Below are 19,155 nucleotides of genomic sequence, written 5' to 3' on the forward strand. Positions count from 1 at the left end.
GCTGTGAATTTAAAGTAGTGGCAGTATAAAGCACAAATACAGTATTTCAGACGCTATTTCAAATTTCCATAATATGAGCATTGTATTATAAAGGGTATATTTTATGTATTTATTGGGGTCAAATATGTAGCCTTATATACACATTGTTTTGTTAATAAGTTTTTTTTAAATAAAGCTAGGCATGATAATAAAAAAAAAATAATAAAATTGCTGAGGCTAAGTTTTTGGTATTTTTATCTTTTGTTTTGTTTTGTTTTTAAAAAACCCACTGGATCTGGATGTAAAACAAACAAAAAGGAGTCCTCTATATCCAGTATTTTTGAGGCTAATTTACATTAGAACAAATAATCATGTTTTTAAGTCACCAAAGTAAAAGTTAAAAAGATGGAAAATCTACATTATGTTTAAAATATGAAATAAAAGTTGTATTTTATGTAATAATTGGTGTCACTTTTGCACATATATAGCTCGTGTATATACATGTTGTTTTGTTCATAAAGTTTTTGCTGTTGTTTTTTTTTTAGATAAAACAAAAATATATATATTGGCATTTTCAGTATTTTAATGCTTTTTAAAACACTGCAACAACCTTCAGTCCAGAAAAGGAGACTTCTGCAATCAGTGTTATCAAGCCTATTTTATATTATGACATTAAATTATACTTTTAAATAACAAAAACTAAAAGTTAAAAAGTTTGAAAATCTGTATTATGAATAAAATATTAAATATAGGCTATATTTTATGCATTCATAATGAATAGTGGCACTTTTGTACATATATAGTCTGTGTGCATATACATATTGTTTTGTTAATAGTTTTTTTTTAAGTCAGCAGACAAGATAAAAAGTGTAAAAAAAAATTTTAAATCGCTGAAGCAGATTTGTGGTATTGAGACTATTTCACACTAGCACACTGAATTATATTTTTAAATAACAAAAAAATAAAAATAAAAGCTTGTGAGTAAAGTAATAAAGACTATATTTTCTGTATTCATTGGTGTGACTTTTGTCCATTTACATGCTGTGTTTTGTCAATAAAGTTTTTTTAGCAGGCACAATAATAATAATTTTTAAAAATCTTAACGTTAATTTTTGTGGTTCATATTATTTGATATTTTAATATTTTTATTCTTTTCTTAAAGCTGCTTCACCCCCCAGTCCAATAGGTGGATGTAACATAAAACAAACGCGCAAACAAAAAAACTACAACGAAAGAAGAAGAAGAAGCGGAAGTATCTTAAAGGAGCCGTAGAAGAAGAAGCTGTCAGCGGGGAGGAAACACTTTTTCTCTTTTCTTTTTGTCTCTAGACGCTCCAGGCTCCTCAGCGGAATGCAGTCGCTGTTGTGAAATCTTGTGTTCCTCCTCCAAACCGCCAGAAAAACCGGACCGGCCTCCTGCTCTCTTCCCTCGGGTCGCTCGGCGGTTCCTTCCCGGCGTTTCTTCCGTTGCCTGACCGGTGCAGCCCGCAGAGATGTCCGACAACGGCGGCTCGGCTGTCGGCCTGCTGTCCTACGAGACGCTGGTTCACGCTGTGGCGGGAGCGATGGTGAGCAGAAATAAACTTAATGTAACTTTATGTTTTTTAGTGTTGAAATAGGGGCTCTTTTTAGATACTTCACTGTGTTTTTACCCGTCTTTTCTCTTCGTCTTGCAGGGCAGTGTGACAGCCATGACCGTCTTCTTCCCCCTGGACACCGCTAAGAGCCGGCTGCAGGGTGAGCTGGAGGTCTTATCATCCAGGACAGAGGTTACCTGATAGCAGCAAGTGTGGACAGGGTTCATCGTGAAGGTTTACTTCGTTGTAGAGCTCATCCCATAGAGGTGCACTGGGTTAAAGAGGACTGTAAATCCTCAGGTTCTGCTTTGGTGGTAAAAGTTGCTGCAAAAAACAAACAAAAAAACAACTTCTATCCCAGAACCTGAAGAGAACTGAGCTTTAATTGGCCCCGAGTGCCTGCTAGTAACTCAATTTAATTTACACACTATCTACAAATTTGCACCTACTACCTCATGCACTTTGCATTAGTAGCTGCACCTTGCATGCAATTTCTGCACGACTTTATCCTGTTACTTCTTCGTAATTGTGCAGAAAAATAAGTTACACTCTTGGTTTCATAGTTCTTAAAACACCAGATGAGCTATCTCTAAAAGACTGTTTTCATAGATACACTTGCACAAACATTTTTTTCTTCTAGATGTTTATATTTTATATTTTCCAAGTCAAGGTTTGCTTTATTGTCTCCCATGGGAGAAATTTGTCTTAGACAGATAAAAACAAGCTGCACTGCACACATAAAACACAACGCATGCTAATAAAAAACACATAAAACATGTGACATATAATAAATAAGTTAATATAAAGAAGAACCTAAAATACACAAATCCATTCCTATGTACACGGCATTTGACTACCTCCTTTTGGTAACAAACTACTTCTCTCCAATTAAGCTGTTTATTTCTAATATCAGAGTCTCAAAAACATCTTGATCAAGCACCTTTTCTGTTTGGAACAGCCTCCCAGAAGAGGATGAAGTCTGATATGAACAGAACATTTTATACAGTCTGGTGAAGTGTGATTAAAATATTGAAATGTGATTGGCTAATGGTTTGGATACACCGTGGTTTAGACTCAGTTCTCCCATCAGTTGGTGCACAGATATGTCCATATCTCTTCACAGGATTCATCTGATCTCCAGGAGCTGCACCCAGTAAAAAGAACCTCCTAGAACCGTTTTCCTGCTCTCTACCTGTCAGTCTTACTCCTTGTTAGCTGTGATGTGATGCAGCTACTGGTGCTGTCTCATAGGGAGGATTATTATGCTTTCCACCTTAAACAGCCTTGAGTTTAGCAGTTTCAGTGCAATTAGTTGTTACCTTATAAGGCAATAGGAATATACATGAAGAAAAGCCAAATCTCTTTATCTTTTTGGTGTGTTTATGTGTGAAATCTTTCCAGCTTGTCCTGTCCCTGGTTGTGTCTCTCATGTATTCAGTCCTTCAGAGCCTGGGACTGATGCTCTCCCTCTGTTCAGGTCAACATAACTCCCACATTAATTGCACAATAAATAGTATTGATGTCAACATTGTAACACTCATATGTGGTATCAGTGCTCAACTAGCAATGCCTTGAAAAAAATATAAATCCCAACAACAGCAGGACTCTGTACCTTCTGCCTGAATTCAGTGGTTCATACTCTGGAAACGGGGCGTGTAAAGAGTCAGAAAGAATACTGTGTTTACACATTTCTCTCCTTACTTTTAAAATGTTACACGGAGAGAGTTGCTGCTTAATTGTGCAGTGACTATAAATACATTTATTGCATTGTAAACTGTGTCTTCAAACTCCCCATTTGTAGTTTTTATGATCTTCTGTTATAAATTGTAAGTGTCAAGCAGAAGCTGAGATAAGTGAGAGCTCCTCGTGTCCAGTAAACTGACCTTCATGTGTTTTTTGTTTTGTTTTTTTCAGTGGATGAGAAACGGAAATCTAACTCGACCCCCATCATCCTGGCTGAGATAGCAAAAGAAGAAGGCCTGTAAGTACAGTTTTTTTTAATCCCACAGATTTATGGCTTGTTTTGTTCTCACAACAACATTTTCCATTTGAACAGAAATGTTCCAGATTAATAGATTAATTAAGATTTTAATTATAATCTAAACCAGGGGTGTCAAACTCATTCTAGTTCAGGGTCCACATACATTCCAGTTTGATCTTAAGCAATCCGGACCAGTTAAATCACAGTATTACAACCTTTAAATAACCACAACTCCATATTTCTCCCTTTGGTTTAGTGCAAAAAAGTACATTTTGAAAATGTTCACATTTTTTACAAAACATCATGAACAACCTGAAATTTCTTCAGAAAAATAAATTCAATTTCAACAACATTCAGCCTCAGTTTATCATTTACACATTAAAACTTACAGATCACAGAGTGTCTACAAAGGAACAAAACATTTAGTCACAGGTGTCTGGAACTGAATGATATAGTATTTTACTTTAAAAAAGACAAAAAAACAGGATAAAATATTACAAAAATGAGACAGACGTCACAAAATAAAACAAAATACGAAACAAAAAATTAGACAAAGTTACAAAGCAAAAAAAAAAGTGGGCACAAACGAGACAATGACAAAAAAAGATAACGACAAAAAATAGACAAAAAAAACCACAAGCGAGAAAAAAAGGAAACACAAAACGACAAAAAAAGACCAAAAACAACAAAAACAGGACAGAATATTACAAAAATGAGACAAAATGACAAAAGAACAATGAACAATCTAGTATTTTACTTTCTGATCAAAACAAGTTGTCAAAGTCTAGAAATTATTTTAAATTTATAGTTTTACAAATTTACAAAGTGGGCTGGATTGGACCCTCTGGTGGGCCGGGTTTGGCCTGCAGACCACATGTTTGACTCCCTTGGTCTAAACTATCATTGGCTCTCTAGGGTTTGTGGTTAACTCTGACGATGCGGCCACATAAATGAAAACTGACCCGTCTAATGACTCTCCACCACCTCTCCTCTCCCAGTCTGTCTCTGTACAGAGGCTGGTTCCCAGTCATCTCCAGCCTCTGCTGCTCCAACTTCGTCTACTTCTACACCTTCAACACGCTGAAGAGGCTGGCACCATCCAGACCAGGCATGTCCAGACCTGGCAGAGACCTGCTCATAGGAATCGTATCAGGTACAAACAAAAACTGATCATTTTCAATCACCTGTTGACTGAAGGGGGTTTTGTTGTCAACAAAAAGATGATTACCATCGGGGCTACACATTATATTTATCTCTGAGAGCTAAGAAACACACATATGCCTGAACACAGATGTAAAGTAGATTTTGAAAGCACTTTTAGAGCTGCTTTCTTTACATGGTTTGTTTTTTTAAGTGATCAGTGTATTGCTTGGTCAATAAAACTGAAGATAAGTGAAAAGTGTTTATCTTGGGGTCCAGTTTAGTCTCTTGACAGGTCTTGCAGAAAATGGCTGCAGTTTTTGATTGAAAAATGTCAGTTAACAGCACAAAATAGTTTACATCCATGTTTACTTACCAGCAGTCTTTGTTTGTACACAGAGATGAAAGTTTTCCGGGTTTTCCCGGAAATCCGGGATTTCAAATTTTGTGAGTTCATTTCCGGGAATCTGGGAAAATTGATCGAAGTTTTCAGTGAAAATCAGAATTTGATTGATAGTATTCTTTTTGAAAATCTTATTCTTATCGCTAATGCGTTGTTTGTTGTTTATATTCCTGTACGGAGGCAGCCATTTTGAATCTCGTTCATTGACGCGATTCCAATCTAATGCTGAATACATTGCTGCGAGAATTTGCGAGAGCGGATGCACTGAATAGCGGCAGTTTTGAGTACAAAGGAGAGATTAATCATTGAATAGCGCTCATTGAATAGACGACCTTTGCTTTTGTGTAAATGTAATGACCCGTACCTGTCAGGACAATGTTTAAACAGCTAGACAGGCACGCTGACGTGCGTGTTATAGACGCGACAGTCAAGAACGCGTTCCGGTGGTCGTGGTTAGAAGAGAAAGATACGAACGGCGATTTCTTGTCTGAATATATCAGGAAATTAGACAAACCAGGTACGTTTTTTTTAAATTTTACAAAAATAGATATCAATATGTTGATAGTTTACTGTGTCTTAAGGTTCCTGTCTTAATGATATTATAATATAATCCTTATAATAGATTAGTGACACATCTAGACTAGAGTATGAAATGATTAATATATGAAATATGGGGTACTAAACTACTGAATAGTTTACATTACTGAACATGTTAACAGGAATGTTTCCACATTTTTATTAACATTTTCACAGTTTTGTGCTATTATTTTAATGAGGGAAGGGGGTTATGAAATTCTGGGCTTGGCCCTTAGGGGAAGTTCTGCCGAAATTTTTTTCAGGTCAGGACTTAGAATATTTTTTTCTTTTTTTTTTTGAATGAATATCATTTGGGCATGTTTTAGAAAAGAAAGATACGAACGACGATTTCTTGTCTGAATATATCAGGAAATTAGACAAACTAGGAACTTTTTTTTTTATTTTACAAAAATAGATAGACCTCAATTTTTTTCATTTTTTTTGAGTGAATAGATATCATTTGTGCATGCTTTTGATAAGATAGACTCCATTGAAGATCTATATTGTTTGGTCATTTTTAAATTTTTATCTTCATTGAATATTGCGTGGTCATTTTAATTTTTTATATATATTCTTATTGTTAATAAAGACTATAATGCTATGTTAATTTAATTGTAACAATGACACTATTATAATTTATTATTCGGCACTCGCATAAGGCTGGCTTCGGCAGCCTCTTGGAGCACCTTCAGCGCTCACTTGGCAAAGTTGCTTAGAAAAAAAATTTTCAGGGTTTTTTGCCAACAGCCACTTTCATCTCTATTGTACATTAGACTTAGATGACTTTATTAATCCATGGAGGGTAAATTAAGTTGCTACAGCAGCATGGATGTTCAATAAAGGGGTAAACAATAAGACAACACAGAATATTAGGGTATGGAGTGAAGGTAAAATAAAGTGAAATGAGAGAAAAATATATAATACAGAGTATGCAAGAATGACAGTATTTTTATTTTTAAAGAGTATACAGAAATGTGCAAATGACAAGAAGGTGCAGATAAGTTTACAATATTACATTAGCACCATGTAAATTAGTGCAGTTATGTGAAAACTCCTGATTAGATTGTATCTGCTCTCAGATGTACATCGCTTTGAGTTTACATATCCTTAAAAAAATTGAGTTCTTGTGGATATGTGGTTAATTTGAACTCATTACCATCATTTCTTTTAGAATTATAGCCCTCCCCTACTTTTAGGAATGAATTCAGGAAAGCTAAAGCTCTGGTTTGTTCCTGCAGGAGTCGTGAACGTTCTCACCACCACTCCCATGTGGGTGGTCAACACCCGCCTGAAGCTGCAGGGGGTGAAGTTCAGAAACGAGGACCTCCATCAGACCCAGTACAGAGGCATATTTGGTGAGTGGTGTGTCTACCTGTAGTACGGTTCGATATTTTACTCTTTCCTGTAACCGTGCGGCTGTCTAACGCTGCTGTGTTTCCCCTCGCAGACGCTTTCTCTCAGATCATCGCCAACGAAGGAGTGGGAACTCTGTGGAACGGCACTCTGCCTTCCCTCATCCTCGTCCTCAACCCGGCGGTTCAGTTCATGTTTTATGAGGCCATGAAGAGGAAGGCGGGCAGAGGAGGGAGGAAGGTGAGAGGACACGAAAAGAACAGTTTAGTACCTGCAGGAAGTTTAACCCTCGTGTCGTCCTGCGGGTCAAAAATGACCCGTTTTAAAGTTTGAAAATACGGAGAAAAAAAAATGTCACAGTGAAACTTCTGATGTCCACATTTTCAACATTTATTGGGAAATTTTTACAAATTTTTTGGTGGAAAAAAAGAAATGTTAGAAATGTTTCTTAAGAACATTCACAAAAAAATCAACCAAAATCCAGCAAATTTCACTGGATTTTGGTTGATTTTTATGTGAATGTTCTTAAGAAAAAGTTTTACTGATATATATGTAATCACTTAAGATATTTTTAGGATTTTTTTGGAAGATTTTAACTGATTTTTTTGAAAATATTAACAATTGTCTTGCCAAATTTGGGGAATTTTTAAAAAAATAAAACGTTCAAGGGAAATTTTTAAGGAATTATTGGAATTTTCTTCTTGAAGGTTTTGCAAATTTTCAGAAATTTGGGGATTTTTTTTGCTGATTTTTTTCAGACAAGGAAACTATATTTTTTGGTGCCCACAAATGAAGACAACAGGAGGGTTAACAGGAAGGATTCCATCGAAAGAAAAATCAGTGATAGCTTGTGATCGCTCACCTGATCAGTTGCTGTCATTTGTTCAGGTTAAAAGTCATGTTTTAATCTCCTACCTCAGATATCCTCAGCAGAGATCTTCCTCATCGGAGCCATAGCCAAAGCCATCGCTACCACTGCAACGTATCCTCTTCAGACAGTTCAGGCCATCCTCAGGGTAAACGCTAACATTTAATCCTCTTCTTCTCCTCAACAAGACATCTCTAGTATTACCTTCTATTAAAAGAGTAGTCTGGTGAAGTTCAGTATGTTTATATAGGACCAAAAATAATGAAATGACATCGACTTTTAGAAAAACTCCAATCTATGAAATTGAAATTATGTTCCTGGAAAAAAACTATTTCTGATGAGGGAAAGAGCAGCTATGAAATATTTTATGTCAGCTTTATGTTGATTCACAGGTTTTGGCTTTTCTGTGCACAAACTTAGAAAGCTGAGCTACACAGCCTGCTAAAAAAAAAGTCACCACCTGGATTTAACTAATCACATAGGTAAGAGCCTTCCATTGGATAATTACTGCAGTGATGAATATGTTTCAGCTGCAACAACTTATTTAACTCTAGCTGATGCAGTGAGGAGCTTCTCATTACTTAAATGTTGGAAGACATGTCCTGTGGTCATGGAAAGGATGTTAATCTGTCTCAGAAGAATCAAATTAAAGGATTGGGACTAAACAGCTGTAGCTCTAAGAAAACCACTGATCAGTGAGGATAATCAGAAAAAAAGGCTTCAGTTTGCTAGGAAGCCTAAAGATTGGACTCTGGAGCAATGGAAGAAGGTCATGTGGTCTGATGAGTCCAGATTTACCCTGTTCCAGAGTGATGGGGGCATCAGGGTAAGAAGAGAGGCAGATGAAGTGATGCCCTCATCATGGCATCATGCCAGGATTCATGGGGTCACATAGAGAATGAGTGGATCAGGGAGCATGAGATGGATTGTCCTCCACAGAGTCCAGACCTCAGCCCCACTGAGAATCTTTGGGATGTTCTGGAGAAGACTTTGTCCGACTCTCCCATCATCAATATAAGATCTTGGTAGAAAATTAAACCAACTCTGGACAGAAATAAATGCTGTGACATTGTAGAAGCTTATTGAAATGATGCCACAGTGAATGTGTGTCGTTCTCAGAGCTAAAGGTGGTCCAATGAAATAGTGTGTGACTTTTTTTTTTTTTTTGGACAGGCAGTGTCTTTAAAAGTGATCGTCTGGGTAGAAGAAGCAGAACATCAGCTCTTTCATTTAATTCAGACTGAGTGTAGACGACATTGAATCTCAAGGATAAAACCTCCTGTTTTTTTTTTGTTTTTTTTATCAGTTCGGTCAGTACAAAGGTGACGGCAAGGGAGGCGTCATTGGAAGTCTCTCCAACGTTCTGTTCCTGCTGATGGACAGAATCAAGTGAGTGCAGCTGCTAACATGTCTGCATGTACGCTGACATCCTGAGCATCTTTAATATTTGATTCATCTGTTTGTTACAGGAGACACGGAGTTCTTGGTCTGTACAAAGGCCTGGAGGCCAAGCTGCTGCAGACGGTGCTGACGGCCGCCCTCATGTTCGTCGTGTACGAGAAGATCACTGCTGCTACCTTCAAGGTCATGGGCCTCAGCAGGAAGCTGAAGCGCTGAAAACTCCTACTTGAAACACCATCGGTGCACATATCATGAGGAAAAAGCTAGGATTTGTTTCAACCGCGTCCATGTTGTAGTAGGAGTTGAGATTGGTGCCTTTAGGGCCAAAAATTCACCAGAGGTGGGTTTAATTCTCCAGATACCCCCTCGTTCTTAACATTTAAGTGATTCTCTGTGTGTGTGTGTGTGTGTGTGTGTGTGTGTGTGTGTGTGTGTGTGTGTGTGTGTGTGTGTGTGTGTGTGTGTGTGTGTGTGTGTGTGTGTGTGTGTGTGTGTGTGTGTGTGTGTGTGCAGGTTTCCTCCACTGGGAATCTCCTGCTTTCAGTAAGTTTTATTTTCCTGTCAGAAGTTTGTCGGATGCAGCAGTAAAGTGGCACCAATCCTGAAATGCTCATCTGAGAGGCAAAACGAATGTTCTTTTTCAGTTCCACTTGCTGGAAAAACCTGCCTGCAGCTGATGTCTTGGTGTTAAATTTAGCAAACAGGTTTTAAAATTATTTGGGCAAAAGGATCAAAGTGTTAAAGCAAAAGTTTGACATTTTGATAAAAACGGTCATTTGCTCTCTTAACTCTTTGATGCACAACATGGGTCAAAAGATACCCATTTTCCATTAAATATGGGTCACTTTTGACCCATGTTATGCATCAAAGGGTAAAAGATTTTTACAGTTGTCATGTTCACAAAGTAGCCAGGTTAGCATAAAGAAGACTAGAAACGGGAGCTCAACCGTCTTGATTAAACTAAATCTGCCATCCAGAGCTCAGTAAATAACACGCAGCTTCTTTAGTTTAGCTAGCTCAGGATTAAACATGTTGTTATTAAGCTTTAAAGATGCTGCTGGGCAGATTTAGCTGCGTTAAGTTTAGCTTTAGCCTCTGTGCTATGCTAATTTAGCAGTGGTTCTGTATTTAACTGCTACAGGTGAGATTGTTTTTGATCTTCACGTCAGTATTTTACAGTAGAATTGAAAGTGCAGAGTTTTTTCTGCATCGAGGACGAATTTCTTTGAAACACACTCACTGAAGTGTGTAGTTACTGAAAAAAACTCCGAAGTGTCGTCTTTCACAAAATGTCAAACTTTTACTTTATTAACAGGATTATGCAGTTTTTGAGACCAATATTTGAGCGTCGCCTTAATCTCAGACACCAGACCATCCTTCATGTGCACTTTTGTTTTACTTTAAATTTCTAAAATTACTGTTTTTATGTTCTTACTTAAGGTGTCATTATTACACACAAACTAGCAGTGAAGAAGCGAGCAGGGGAATGACAAAGTCTCCTTTTCAGAAAGATTTTAACAGTTGTATTATGTCTAAAATGAATAGAATCCCTTTGAGAATTAACTTGCATTAAGAGTTTGTTGGACTTACTGCTGTAGGTACTAAGTGCCTCTAAATTTATACCATGAAATTATGTGATGACTGTTGATTTACACAGAGTTCTGCCAGTATACACACACGTTCTGTCACATAGGAGTCTTCCATTATTTATATCACCGTGAATTGTCTCTGTTTCGTTAAATGGACGTCGACGCTGCCTTCGACCTCGCTGACGTTGGATTCGCTCCTTTTGCTGCTATTGAAACTCAGCTCACCTGTAATTGTGTCTCTGTAGCACTGATCGAGGTAGAAATGACAGATTTCAGCTGGTAAATATGTCACTGTATGTTAAACAGCAGCAAAAGTAGCGACACGTGACAAAAAAAAGTCAAACTGTGGGTATTAATCACTTATTCACTCCACATGTTTACATTAAAATACTGTCATCTTCACTTTTTTTAACGTTTTCTTTTCTAATTTTGTTTAAGTTGCAGTAACACTGTTTTGGGATTTAAATTATTGTTATAACTAGGGAACAATAAAGTCTGAGGAACAACATTGCAGTGATTGTTTTATTTAAAGTCTGATAAAACGCGCTTCAGTGCAGCCGATCAACTACAAACGTCTCCTCGGTGACTGGTTATCGACGCGCTAAATGTCAGTGTTTAGGTAAAAATGATGAAGCTGTTGTCGTAAATCAGGACTGGTGTTGTGAGTCTGGTCTCCTGGTCATCTCCTCAACGTACCAGCGAGGCAGGAATGAAAACTGGGAATCCCTGTGGATGGAGAAGGTCACATCCCTGTGTGGCTCCCAGGAGAACAGGTAGACCACGCTGCAGAGGAAACATCAACACACGGCTCAGAATACATTCAACTGCATAGAGTTAACGGCCTGCTTTTTATTGCAGCTCACCTGGGGCTGTCTTCAGTCACCGTGCGTTTCACAAAAGTCAGGAAATCGCAGCAGAAGTTCATGCAAACCGTCGGCCTCCAGCAATTGTATTCATTCTGGTAGAACGAGACAAAGGTTTTTTTTTTAAATTTCTACAACTTAGAAGTAAAATAATATACGGACTAAAGCCCCACTTGTTGAAACATTGATTAAAAAAGGACAGTTTAATATCACATCTGAATTCTATAACATGTTTAGGTCCTATAAGCTACATGCCTGAAGGGAAGATCTGGAAACATGAACATATGCAAATCCTGCAAAGCTAAACCGGTTCACTAAAAACACACCAGATAATTGCAATAAATGAGGTTAAAGGAACACAGTGCAGAGAGACGAAAACATAGTAAGAAGCCAACAGGTGAGAAGCTTATTTATAAAAGAATCTCATTGGATCCTAACTGAATCCATAGAACTTAACTATCAGAAAAATGAACAAATATCAATGAACCTCTGCTTTTTAAATGATAAAAAGTTGATCTGGTCCTTCCATTTGAAAAAATAAAGTATGAGGAGGTTTGGGGAGCCTTCATTAAATTTGAAACGAGCCGTGTAGTTCGTGTAAAGTGTTGTTAAGTGTTTGTTGGAGGGAAAGAGTTGTTGTTTTCAGTATGAATATGTTGGAAAAAGTAAAGACAAAGTATATGCCCCCCTACAGAAGTCTTCTATTTTTGCATATTTGTCACTTAAATGTCTCAGATCATCAAACTAATTTTAATGTGAGACAAAGATAACCCAAGAAAACACAAAATGCAGCTTTTAAATGATAATTTCAGTTACTGAAGGTAAAATGCTGCCCAGCCCATGTTGATCTATGAGAAAAAGTAATTGCCCCTTTAGCTACCAATCTACCAATTCTCCACATTTCACCATCCACACTCACATTTGATTCCTGCCTGGCTTGTTGAACCCAAACATCACTAAATAGCTAAAGGTTCTCAAAAAGCAGCATATGATGCCATGTTCTAAAGAGACTGAAGAACAAATGAGAACAAAGTCGTTGACATTTATCAATCTGGAGGGTTCCAAAGCCGTTGCTGAGGCTCTGAGACTCCAGAGAACCCCAGTGAGAGACTTTATCCACTAATGGAGGAACATGGAACAGTGGAGAACCTTTAGTACCCCCAGGGAAAACCTTTTGTTTTTCCCTGGGGTGCTAATGGTTTTCAATATATTTTCAATAAATTATGATTTAAAAACAGCATTTTGTGTTTTGTGGGTTTTCTCTGTCTAATATCTAATAAATGTGCACTGATCAGCCACAACTGTATGATCACTGACAGGTGAAGGGAATCGATCATCTGGTTCTAATGCAACGTTCTGCTGCGAAACCTTGAGCCCTGACATTCCTGTGGATGTTTGACATGTTCCACCCACCTAAACACTGCAGGTCAAGCAACCCCCCGCCCCTTCATGTCAACAGCAGTCCTTGATGCCAGTTTCCATCCTCAGCAGGTCAACTGACCCCGACACACCACAAAAACCACTCAGGAGTGACCTGGGGAACATGACAGAGCTCAGGTGTTCACTCAGGTTCCACACTCCCCAGATCCAGATCTTACGGAGCATCTGTGACAGGACATCCCCAGAGGTTCTGATGAACCACTGGGTCAGAGGAGTTTTAGCAGCATAAAGGGACCAACACAGTATTAGTCAGGTGGTCCTAATGTTATGCCTGATCGGTGTAAATATTAGTTTGATGATCTGGAACATTTAAGTGTGAGAAAAATGCAAAAATAGATGATTTGTGACTTTTGCGCAGCGCTGTATTTCCCAGTTTTCAGCACTTAGATGCTGTTTGTGTTTTTTTTATCACAGTACCTTGATGAGCTGTGAGATCTTAGAGATGTGAAACGTCTCCACGGAAACGACGACTCCTTCATGATTCCGGAAACCTGCCACAACACGAGGGACTCCGGGGAGGAAGGACTGAGCCCACCACTTCAGCAGCTTGAACCTGAGGAGGAGGAGGATAAAACCTTCAGCATGCTGCAGAAAGCAGAATGATTATTTACAGTTTCCAGGACGCTGGACCTGTGGAAGTTGCTGCGCTGTTTGGGCGTGCAGATCTCTGCGGAGGTCTTCAGCTCCACGTAGCAGGCAGGAGGAGCCGGAGCGCTGGGATCTTTATCCCGGCAGTCCACCTCGCCGGAGAACAGAAGTCTGTGATCGGCGAGTCGAGTCTGAACCACGGTGCAGAAGGCCTCGTTGGTGTTCACCACCCCGCCGGGGTCCGGAGCACCGTGGACGTTATCTACAGGGACGGACAAAGGTGAAGCTTTATCAGTCTTATGTGACCTGAGTTTGTGTCACAGCAACACAGTGGGACAGAACTCATATCTCTGTCGTTTTATTACGATGATTATTTAAAGATTATCTCACTCTGCCTGCTGATTAAACCACTTTACATTCTAAACGTCATTCATTAAGCTGTAAATTCTTATGTCACTTGCACATTCTGTCACTCTTGGATATTCTGTTGCTTTTTTCTATATTATATTTTCTATATTTTCATCTTAGTTCACTTCATTTTAATTTACTTTTATCTTATTTTTATTTAGTTTTATTTTTATCTTATTTTATTGTATTTTATCTAATTTTTATTTTAGTTAGATTTTTTTCGATATTATATTTTCTATATTTTCATCTTATTTCACTTCATTTTAATTTACTTTTATCTTATTTTTATTTATTTTTATTTTATTTTATCTTTTTATTTTATCTTATTTTATTGTATTTTCTTTTATTTTATCCTATTTTATTTTTATTTTAGTTAGATTTTTTCCGTATTATATTTTCTAAGATTTTTTTCCGTATTGTATTTTCTATATTTTTATCTTATTTCACTTCATTTTATTTAATTTAACCTTATTTTAATTTTACTTTATTTTATTTTTATTTTATTTATTTAGTTTTATCTTATTGTATTTTTGTTTTAGTTTAACTTATTTTATTTTGTCTTATTTTTGTTGGATTTTATCTTATTTTTAATTTAATTTTATCTTATTTTATTTAGTTTTATTTTATTTTATTTTACCTTCACTTCATACCCTAATATTTTGTGTTGTCTTATCGTTTACCCCTTTATTTAATACCCATGGTGCTGTAACAACTTAATTTCCCTCCTGGGATTAATAAAATCACCTTAGTCTAAGTTTAATTGGGATGGAAGCTTATTTTTGCCACCGACAGAGCAACAGATGACCAGTTTGGAATGATACAAATACTCGTTGGAAGTCGAAGATATGAGAAAGTATGTCAAAAGTTTGTCGTCTTAAGCAAAGATTTAAGAAAACATTCGACTACTTTTGTAAAGTTTTTTGCCTTCTACCCTAATCCCCCTTTAGAATCACAGAGGAGGATTTTTCTGGTGTATTTGTGAAGTTCTAAGGCTCAGAAATGACGGGGAAAAGTCCATTAAAACATGATAAATCTGGACCCACCTCTATGGAACAAATGTGTTTATTGAGAGGAATAATTATGAAAAATCATGGGCAGCAAATGATCAAAACTGATCAGCAGCCACAGTGTAAAGACTGTTATTCCACCGAACACCTACCTGCACAGGTGTACTGCTCGAACTTGTATCCCCAGTACATCATCTCTTCGTGCCTCTCGGTTCGGTTCTCCCGTTCCCTCCGAGCGGCTTCCGTTTCCACCTCGCTGATGTAGATTGTGCCTCTGAACTTGGTGGCCGCCAGCATCCAGCCCTCTCTGGTCTCGTAGGGGGTGGTCAGCAGCTTGGTCAGATGTCCTCGCCACGTCACAAAGTCCACGTCTAGAGCGCTGAGAGGAGAAAAGGTGGATCAAAGAATACGTGTCCAGCAGGCAGAGCTGTGGTTAAAGGTGGACGGATGTGAGAATAGAATCACATCCATTTATCTGTGCTGGTAAAAAACTGTAGACCAAACCATGTTTTTTACGAAAAAATGTATAATATGTTTGTTAACTGCCTCAAACTCCAACATGTTTGTATTTTTACAATTAGTAAATAACTAATTTTCAACATTTGCCTGTAAAATTACTTTTCATCTGATCCACTCTAGATTTCAGTATTGTATCGTACTTATATCTTATTGCTTTTTCCACTTTAGACACTGCATTTCTGTGTTTTTCTGAGCAATATCTGGCACAAGAATTTCCTTCAGGGTTAATAAAGTTCTTATTTTATCTTAAATCTGCTAGATGTATTTATTCTATTTACCATTTCTTGTCACATGCTAGCTGCCAGATTTTAAGATTTTACAGGATATTTGTTTACAGTTTAATTATGAAGTAATGAAGTGTGCAAATGGAACGGTATGTTGGTGGTTAAGAAGACAGATCACCAATATTTGAAACTGATATAGATTAGATGCAATGTTTCAACAGCGCATAATAACAGAGAATCTGTCATTCATAACGAGGTTTCTTCATTAACAACGGTGACTGTAACTGAATATGTAAAATAGAAATAGGAGAGAATACATCATCTCGTCTGTTTATGTGGCTGAGATTGATCAGTTTGTCTCCTGCTGTTCTTCTCTGTTTTCTCAATATTTCCCTGTTCTGTCACTTTTATTTCTCACTAAGTTCCAGATCTTAAAGCTTTGTTAATTATTGTTTCCCAGACTCTGCTTCAGGTTAATCTAATTTAGTCATAGCACAGGCATAGCCTCAGCGACTGTGAGAGAAGCTAATTTCCTGGTTTCTTGTTCAATTTTTCTGTTTCAGAGACATTTCTGAGACCACAGCGTGACGACAGACAGAGAGAGGAGGCTGCATCGGTCAATAAAAACACTGACACAGACAGTCAGAAAAATGCCAAACATCAGCCATGATAATCCGCCAGGCTGATAATCGGACTATATCTAATAAAGGCTCAAATGATGGAAAAAGTCCATTAAAAAGTGATAAATCTGGACCAACCTCTATGCACTTCAAGGGCCTGGAACTCTGGAAATATTCACAGTATGAAGGTTTGAACATTAAATAAAATTGTTGTAGATAAAGAATCATCTGATTCTGAGGAGGTTAGAAGGAAACTTATTATTAGATGCGGCAGATTTTATTTAAATGATCCAGTCAGTGTTGTTTCCAACAATAAAATATCTTCAGATTATCTCCACCTTCTTTTTGCGGTTCACAGATTAGAAGTGAAGAAGAGTTTTATCTTCATGGATTTATAAACAGCTGCTCCTTCAGGAGACGAACTTTCCCTAAAGATCTCTGCTGAAACAAGGACACTGAACGTCCTCGCTGTCTGTCTGTCTGTGAGACGATTAATCCTGGATGCTTTCTGCTCAGTGAGGCCAAAATAAAGAGACCGTCTCAGTAATATATGATTAACAGCTGCTAAGTGCTTACCAGGATGAAGCTGAAGTCGTCCTTGAGTTCAGCTTTGATCTGTTGGCTATGACCCACTGGAGAATGTGGTCCAGCTTTTCCTTCACGCTGTCGTCTCTCTTTATAAAACGGTCCTTGTATCCGTCCCTCAGGTCAAAGTTAGGATTTCTCTCGGGTTCCACATAGTATCTCATCTGTCTGCCGTCATTGAAGAATCTGCGCTCAGAGTCGAGGGAGAAACTCCCCACTTCCACCGGCTGTTTGTACACAGGAAAGTCTCTTTCGTAAAGCTCCCTCCTGGTGCTCAAAGCCCGAGAGTTCAGCGGGTTTTGCTCTGCAGCCGAACCAGACTGATGCTGGCGCTGGCTGTTCGGTCTGAAGCGTTGATTCTCACAGTGACTCCTTCCTCTGTCGCCTCTTTCTCTTTCATACGCTGACGGCCGGCTGTGGTAGCTGGAGTTGGGACTGCGGGATCTGTAGTGGTCCATTTCTGGTAAAGAGAAAAAAAAAAAGTAAAACTGACAAAACTGCTTATTCGTATGCTCTAAATGAGCGGCGTCAAACTCGTTTTAGTTCAGGGGCAACATACAGGCCAATCTGATCTCAAGTGGGCCGGACCAGTAAAATAATAGCATAAAAATCTATAAATAACTCCAAATTTCCCCCTTTGTTTTAGTGCAAAAAAGTACAATCTGAAAATGTTCACATTTAATGAAATATCTTTTTACAAAACATTATGAGCAACCTGAAATTTCTTAAGAAAATTTACCTCATTTTATCATTCACACACCTGACAAATCAGTGTATCTAGAACTCAACAATAGAGTATTTTTCTTTATGATCAAAACAACTTGTCAAGATCTAGAAATTATTTGAAATTTATAGTTTTGCAAATTTACAATTTACAGTTAACATCTTCTCTGTAATTTTTACATTTTGCAAAGTCGTCCTGCGGGCCGGACTGGACCCTCTGCCGGACCAGTTTCGGCCCCTGGGCCGCATTTTTGACACCCCTGCTACTCTAAATAATCTTGTTCTCCTGCAGTCCAACAGGTCTCTGCATACAGCTGTGTTGCGGTCATTTTCATACATTTATAAAATAATAATAAATAAATTCATAATAATATGTAAAACTACTTCTCGGTGCAGTAACACAATTTAAAATTCTATTAATTACAACACTGAATATATATATTTTATTTTCCTATTGCAATGTACATTTTATGCTTTTACTTTTCCACTTGTGTTTATATTTTTAGGACTTTTTAAAAAAAAGAGATTTTCTGCTATTTTTTGCAGCCTAAATTTCTTTCAGTGGGAAAACTGTACTGTTCTGGAGTATTTCTACCTCTCTGCACACGGAAGACAATGAACCCACCACCTAAATTTAATGCTTCAAGTGAAATTTTATTTCTATATATTATAAATTTCTTATCTCATTTACCTTTTTAAAGTATGTATGCTTTGGAGTTAGTTATAGTTGCATATCCATTTAGCTTTAATGCTTTTTCAGCCTCATACTGCACATATTACTGCAGATTTTTAGGGTATTTATCTACTCCATTATGAATCGGTTCTTTTACTTCGTTTATGTTGATGTATTTTGCATGTAACATTTTGCTGCATGGATTCAATGAAATTTAAATGCAGAGATCTGTGAAAATATGCATGCATGGTAGATTTTGCATGTTACTGTAGGTTCCCAAATGCAGTCTTCGTGCATTTTCTTATCCTAAAAAGAATATTTTTTTCATTAATTCACTGGTAAATAAATTCAAACCTACCTCTTAGCCAGCATACACAGCTAAAGTTGCTAAGCTAACGCTAACTTCCTGCTGCTAAGTCAGCCGCAATAACAAACGTAGCAAACATAAATTGCAAAGTCTTATCCGTCTAACACAAAGCGTAAATTGAAAACTAGTGCAAAAATAACCACGGAATGTGTGGAAATAACACACAAATACGTTTCGTTCACTGCCGGGGCAGCTAGCTAACTAGCATCACATGCTAACAACAAACTTGACGCTACTTCCGGGTATAGTTCTCATCCAATCCGCTCGGTGGA

General features: G+C 37.6%; 2 protein-coding genes across 3 annotated transcripts; one reads left to right on the forward strand and one right to left on the reverse strand.

Annotated features, from left to right (window-relative positions):
- The first annotated feature begins 1,240 nt into the window (after positions 1–1,240).
- On the forward strand, positions 1,241–11,374 carry slc25a17l (solute carrier family 25 member 17-like). Of its 2 annotated transcripts, XR_008599708.1 has the most exons (10): positions 1,241–1,546; positions 1,655–1,715; positions 3,470–3,536; positions 4,535–4,689; positions 6,894–7,010; positions 7,103–7,248; positions 7,929–8,024; positions 9,183–9,265; positions 9,346–9,726; positions 9,791–11,374. XR_008599708.1 is itself a non-coding variant. In XM_023281723.3 (9 exons), exons 1-9 carry the CDS (start codon positions 1,472–1,474, stop codon positions 9,491–9,493), a joined length of 948 nt encoding a protein of 315 aa, XP_023137491.1. In that variant the 5' UTR covers positions 1,241–1,471; the 3' UTR covers positions 9,494–11,374. The 2 variants fall into 2 exon arrangements, 1 of the variants encoding a protein (XP_023137491.1); XM_023281723.3 differs by having other exon boundaries at positions 9,346–11,374.
- On the reverse strand, positions 9,728–19,080 carry dxo (decapping exoribonuclease). The gene is made up of 7 exons (XM_023281722.3): positions 18,875–19,080; positions 17,112–17,580; positions 15,325–15,551; positions 13,800–14,019; positions 13,587–13,722; positions 11,730–11,824; positions 9,728–11,649 (listed from the first exon to the last, which is right to left on the reverse strand). Exons 2-7 carry the CDS (start codon positions 17,576–17,578, stop codon positions 11,514–11,516), a joined length of 1,281 nt encoding a protein of 426 aa, XP_023137490.2. The 5' UTR covers positions 17,579–17,580; positions 18,875–19,080; the 3' UTR covers positions 9,728–11,513.
- Between the last annotated feature and the right edge of the window lie 75 nt (positions 19,081–19,155).

The sequence above is a fragment of the Amphiprion ocellaris genome, chromosome 19, assembly GCF_022539595.1.
Source record: "Amphiprion ocellaris isolate individual 3 ecotype Okinawa chromosome 19, ASM2253959v1, whole genome shotgun sequence".
Taxonomy (NCBI): Eukaryota; Metazoa; Chordata; class Actinopteri; family Pomacentridae; genus Amphiprion; species Amphiprion ocellaris.

What these genes read in the sequence shown, in the direction of transcription:
- slc25a17l (XM_023281723.3), top strand. Translation starts at nt 1,472, where the DNA reads ATGTCCGACAACGGCGGCTCGGCTGTCGGCCTGCTGTCCTACGAGACG. An exon ending in CGCTAAGAGCCGGCTGCAGG is followed by an intron (nt 1,716 to 3,469) that starts GTGAGCTGGAGG and finishes TGTTTTTTTCAG; the next exon opens with TGGATGAGAAACGGAAATCT. An exon ending in CTGCTGATGGACAGAATCAA is followed by an intron (nt 9,266 to 9,345) that starts GTGAGTGCAGCT and finishes TGTTTGTTACAG; the next exon opens with GAGACACGGAGTTCTTGGTC.
- dxo (XM_023281722.3), bottom strand. Translation starts at nt 17,578, where the DNA reads ATGGACCACTACAGATCCCGCAGTCCCAACTCCAGCTACCACAGCCGG. An exon ending in CAGCGCAGCAACTTCCACAG is followed by an intron (nt 13,723 to 13,799) that starts GTCCAGCGTCCT and finishes CCTCCTCCTCAG; the next exon opens with GTTCAAGCTGCTGAAGTGGT. An exon ending in AGATCTCACAGCTCATCAAG is followed by an intron (nt 11,825 to 13,586) that starts GTACTGTGATAA and finishes TCGTTCTACCAG; the next exon opens with AATGAATACAATTGCTGGAG.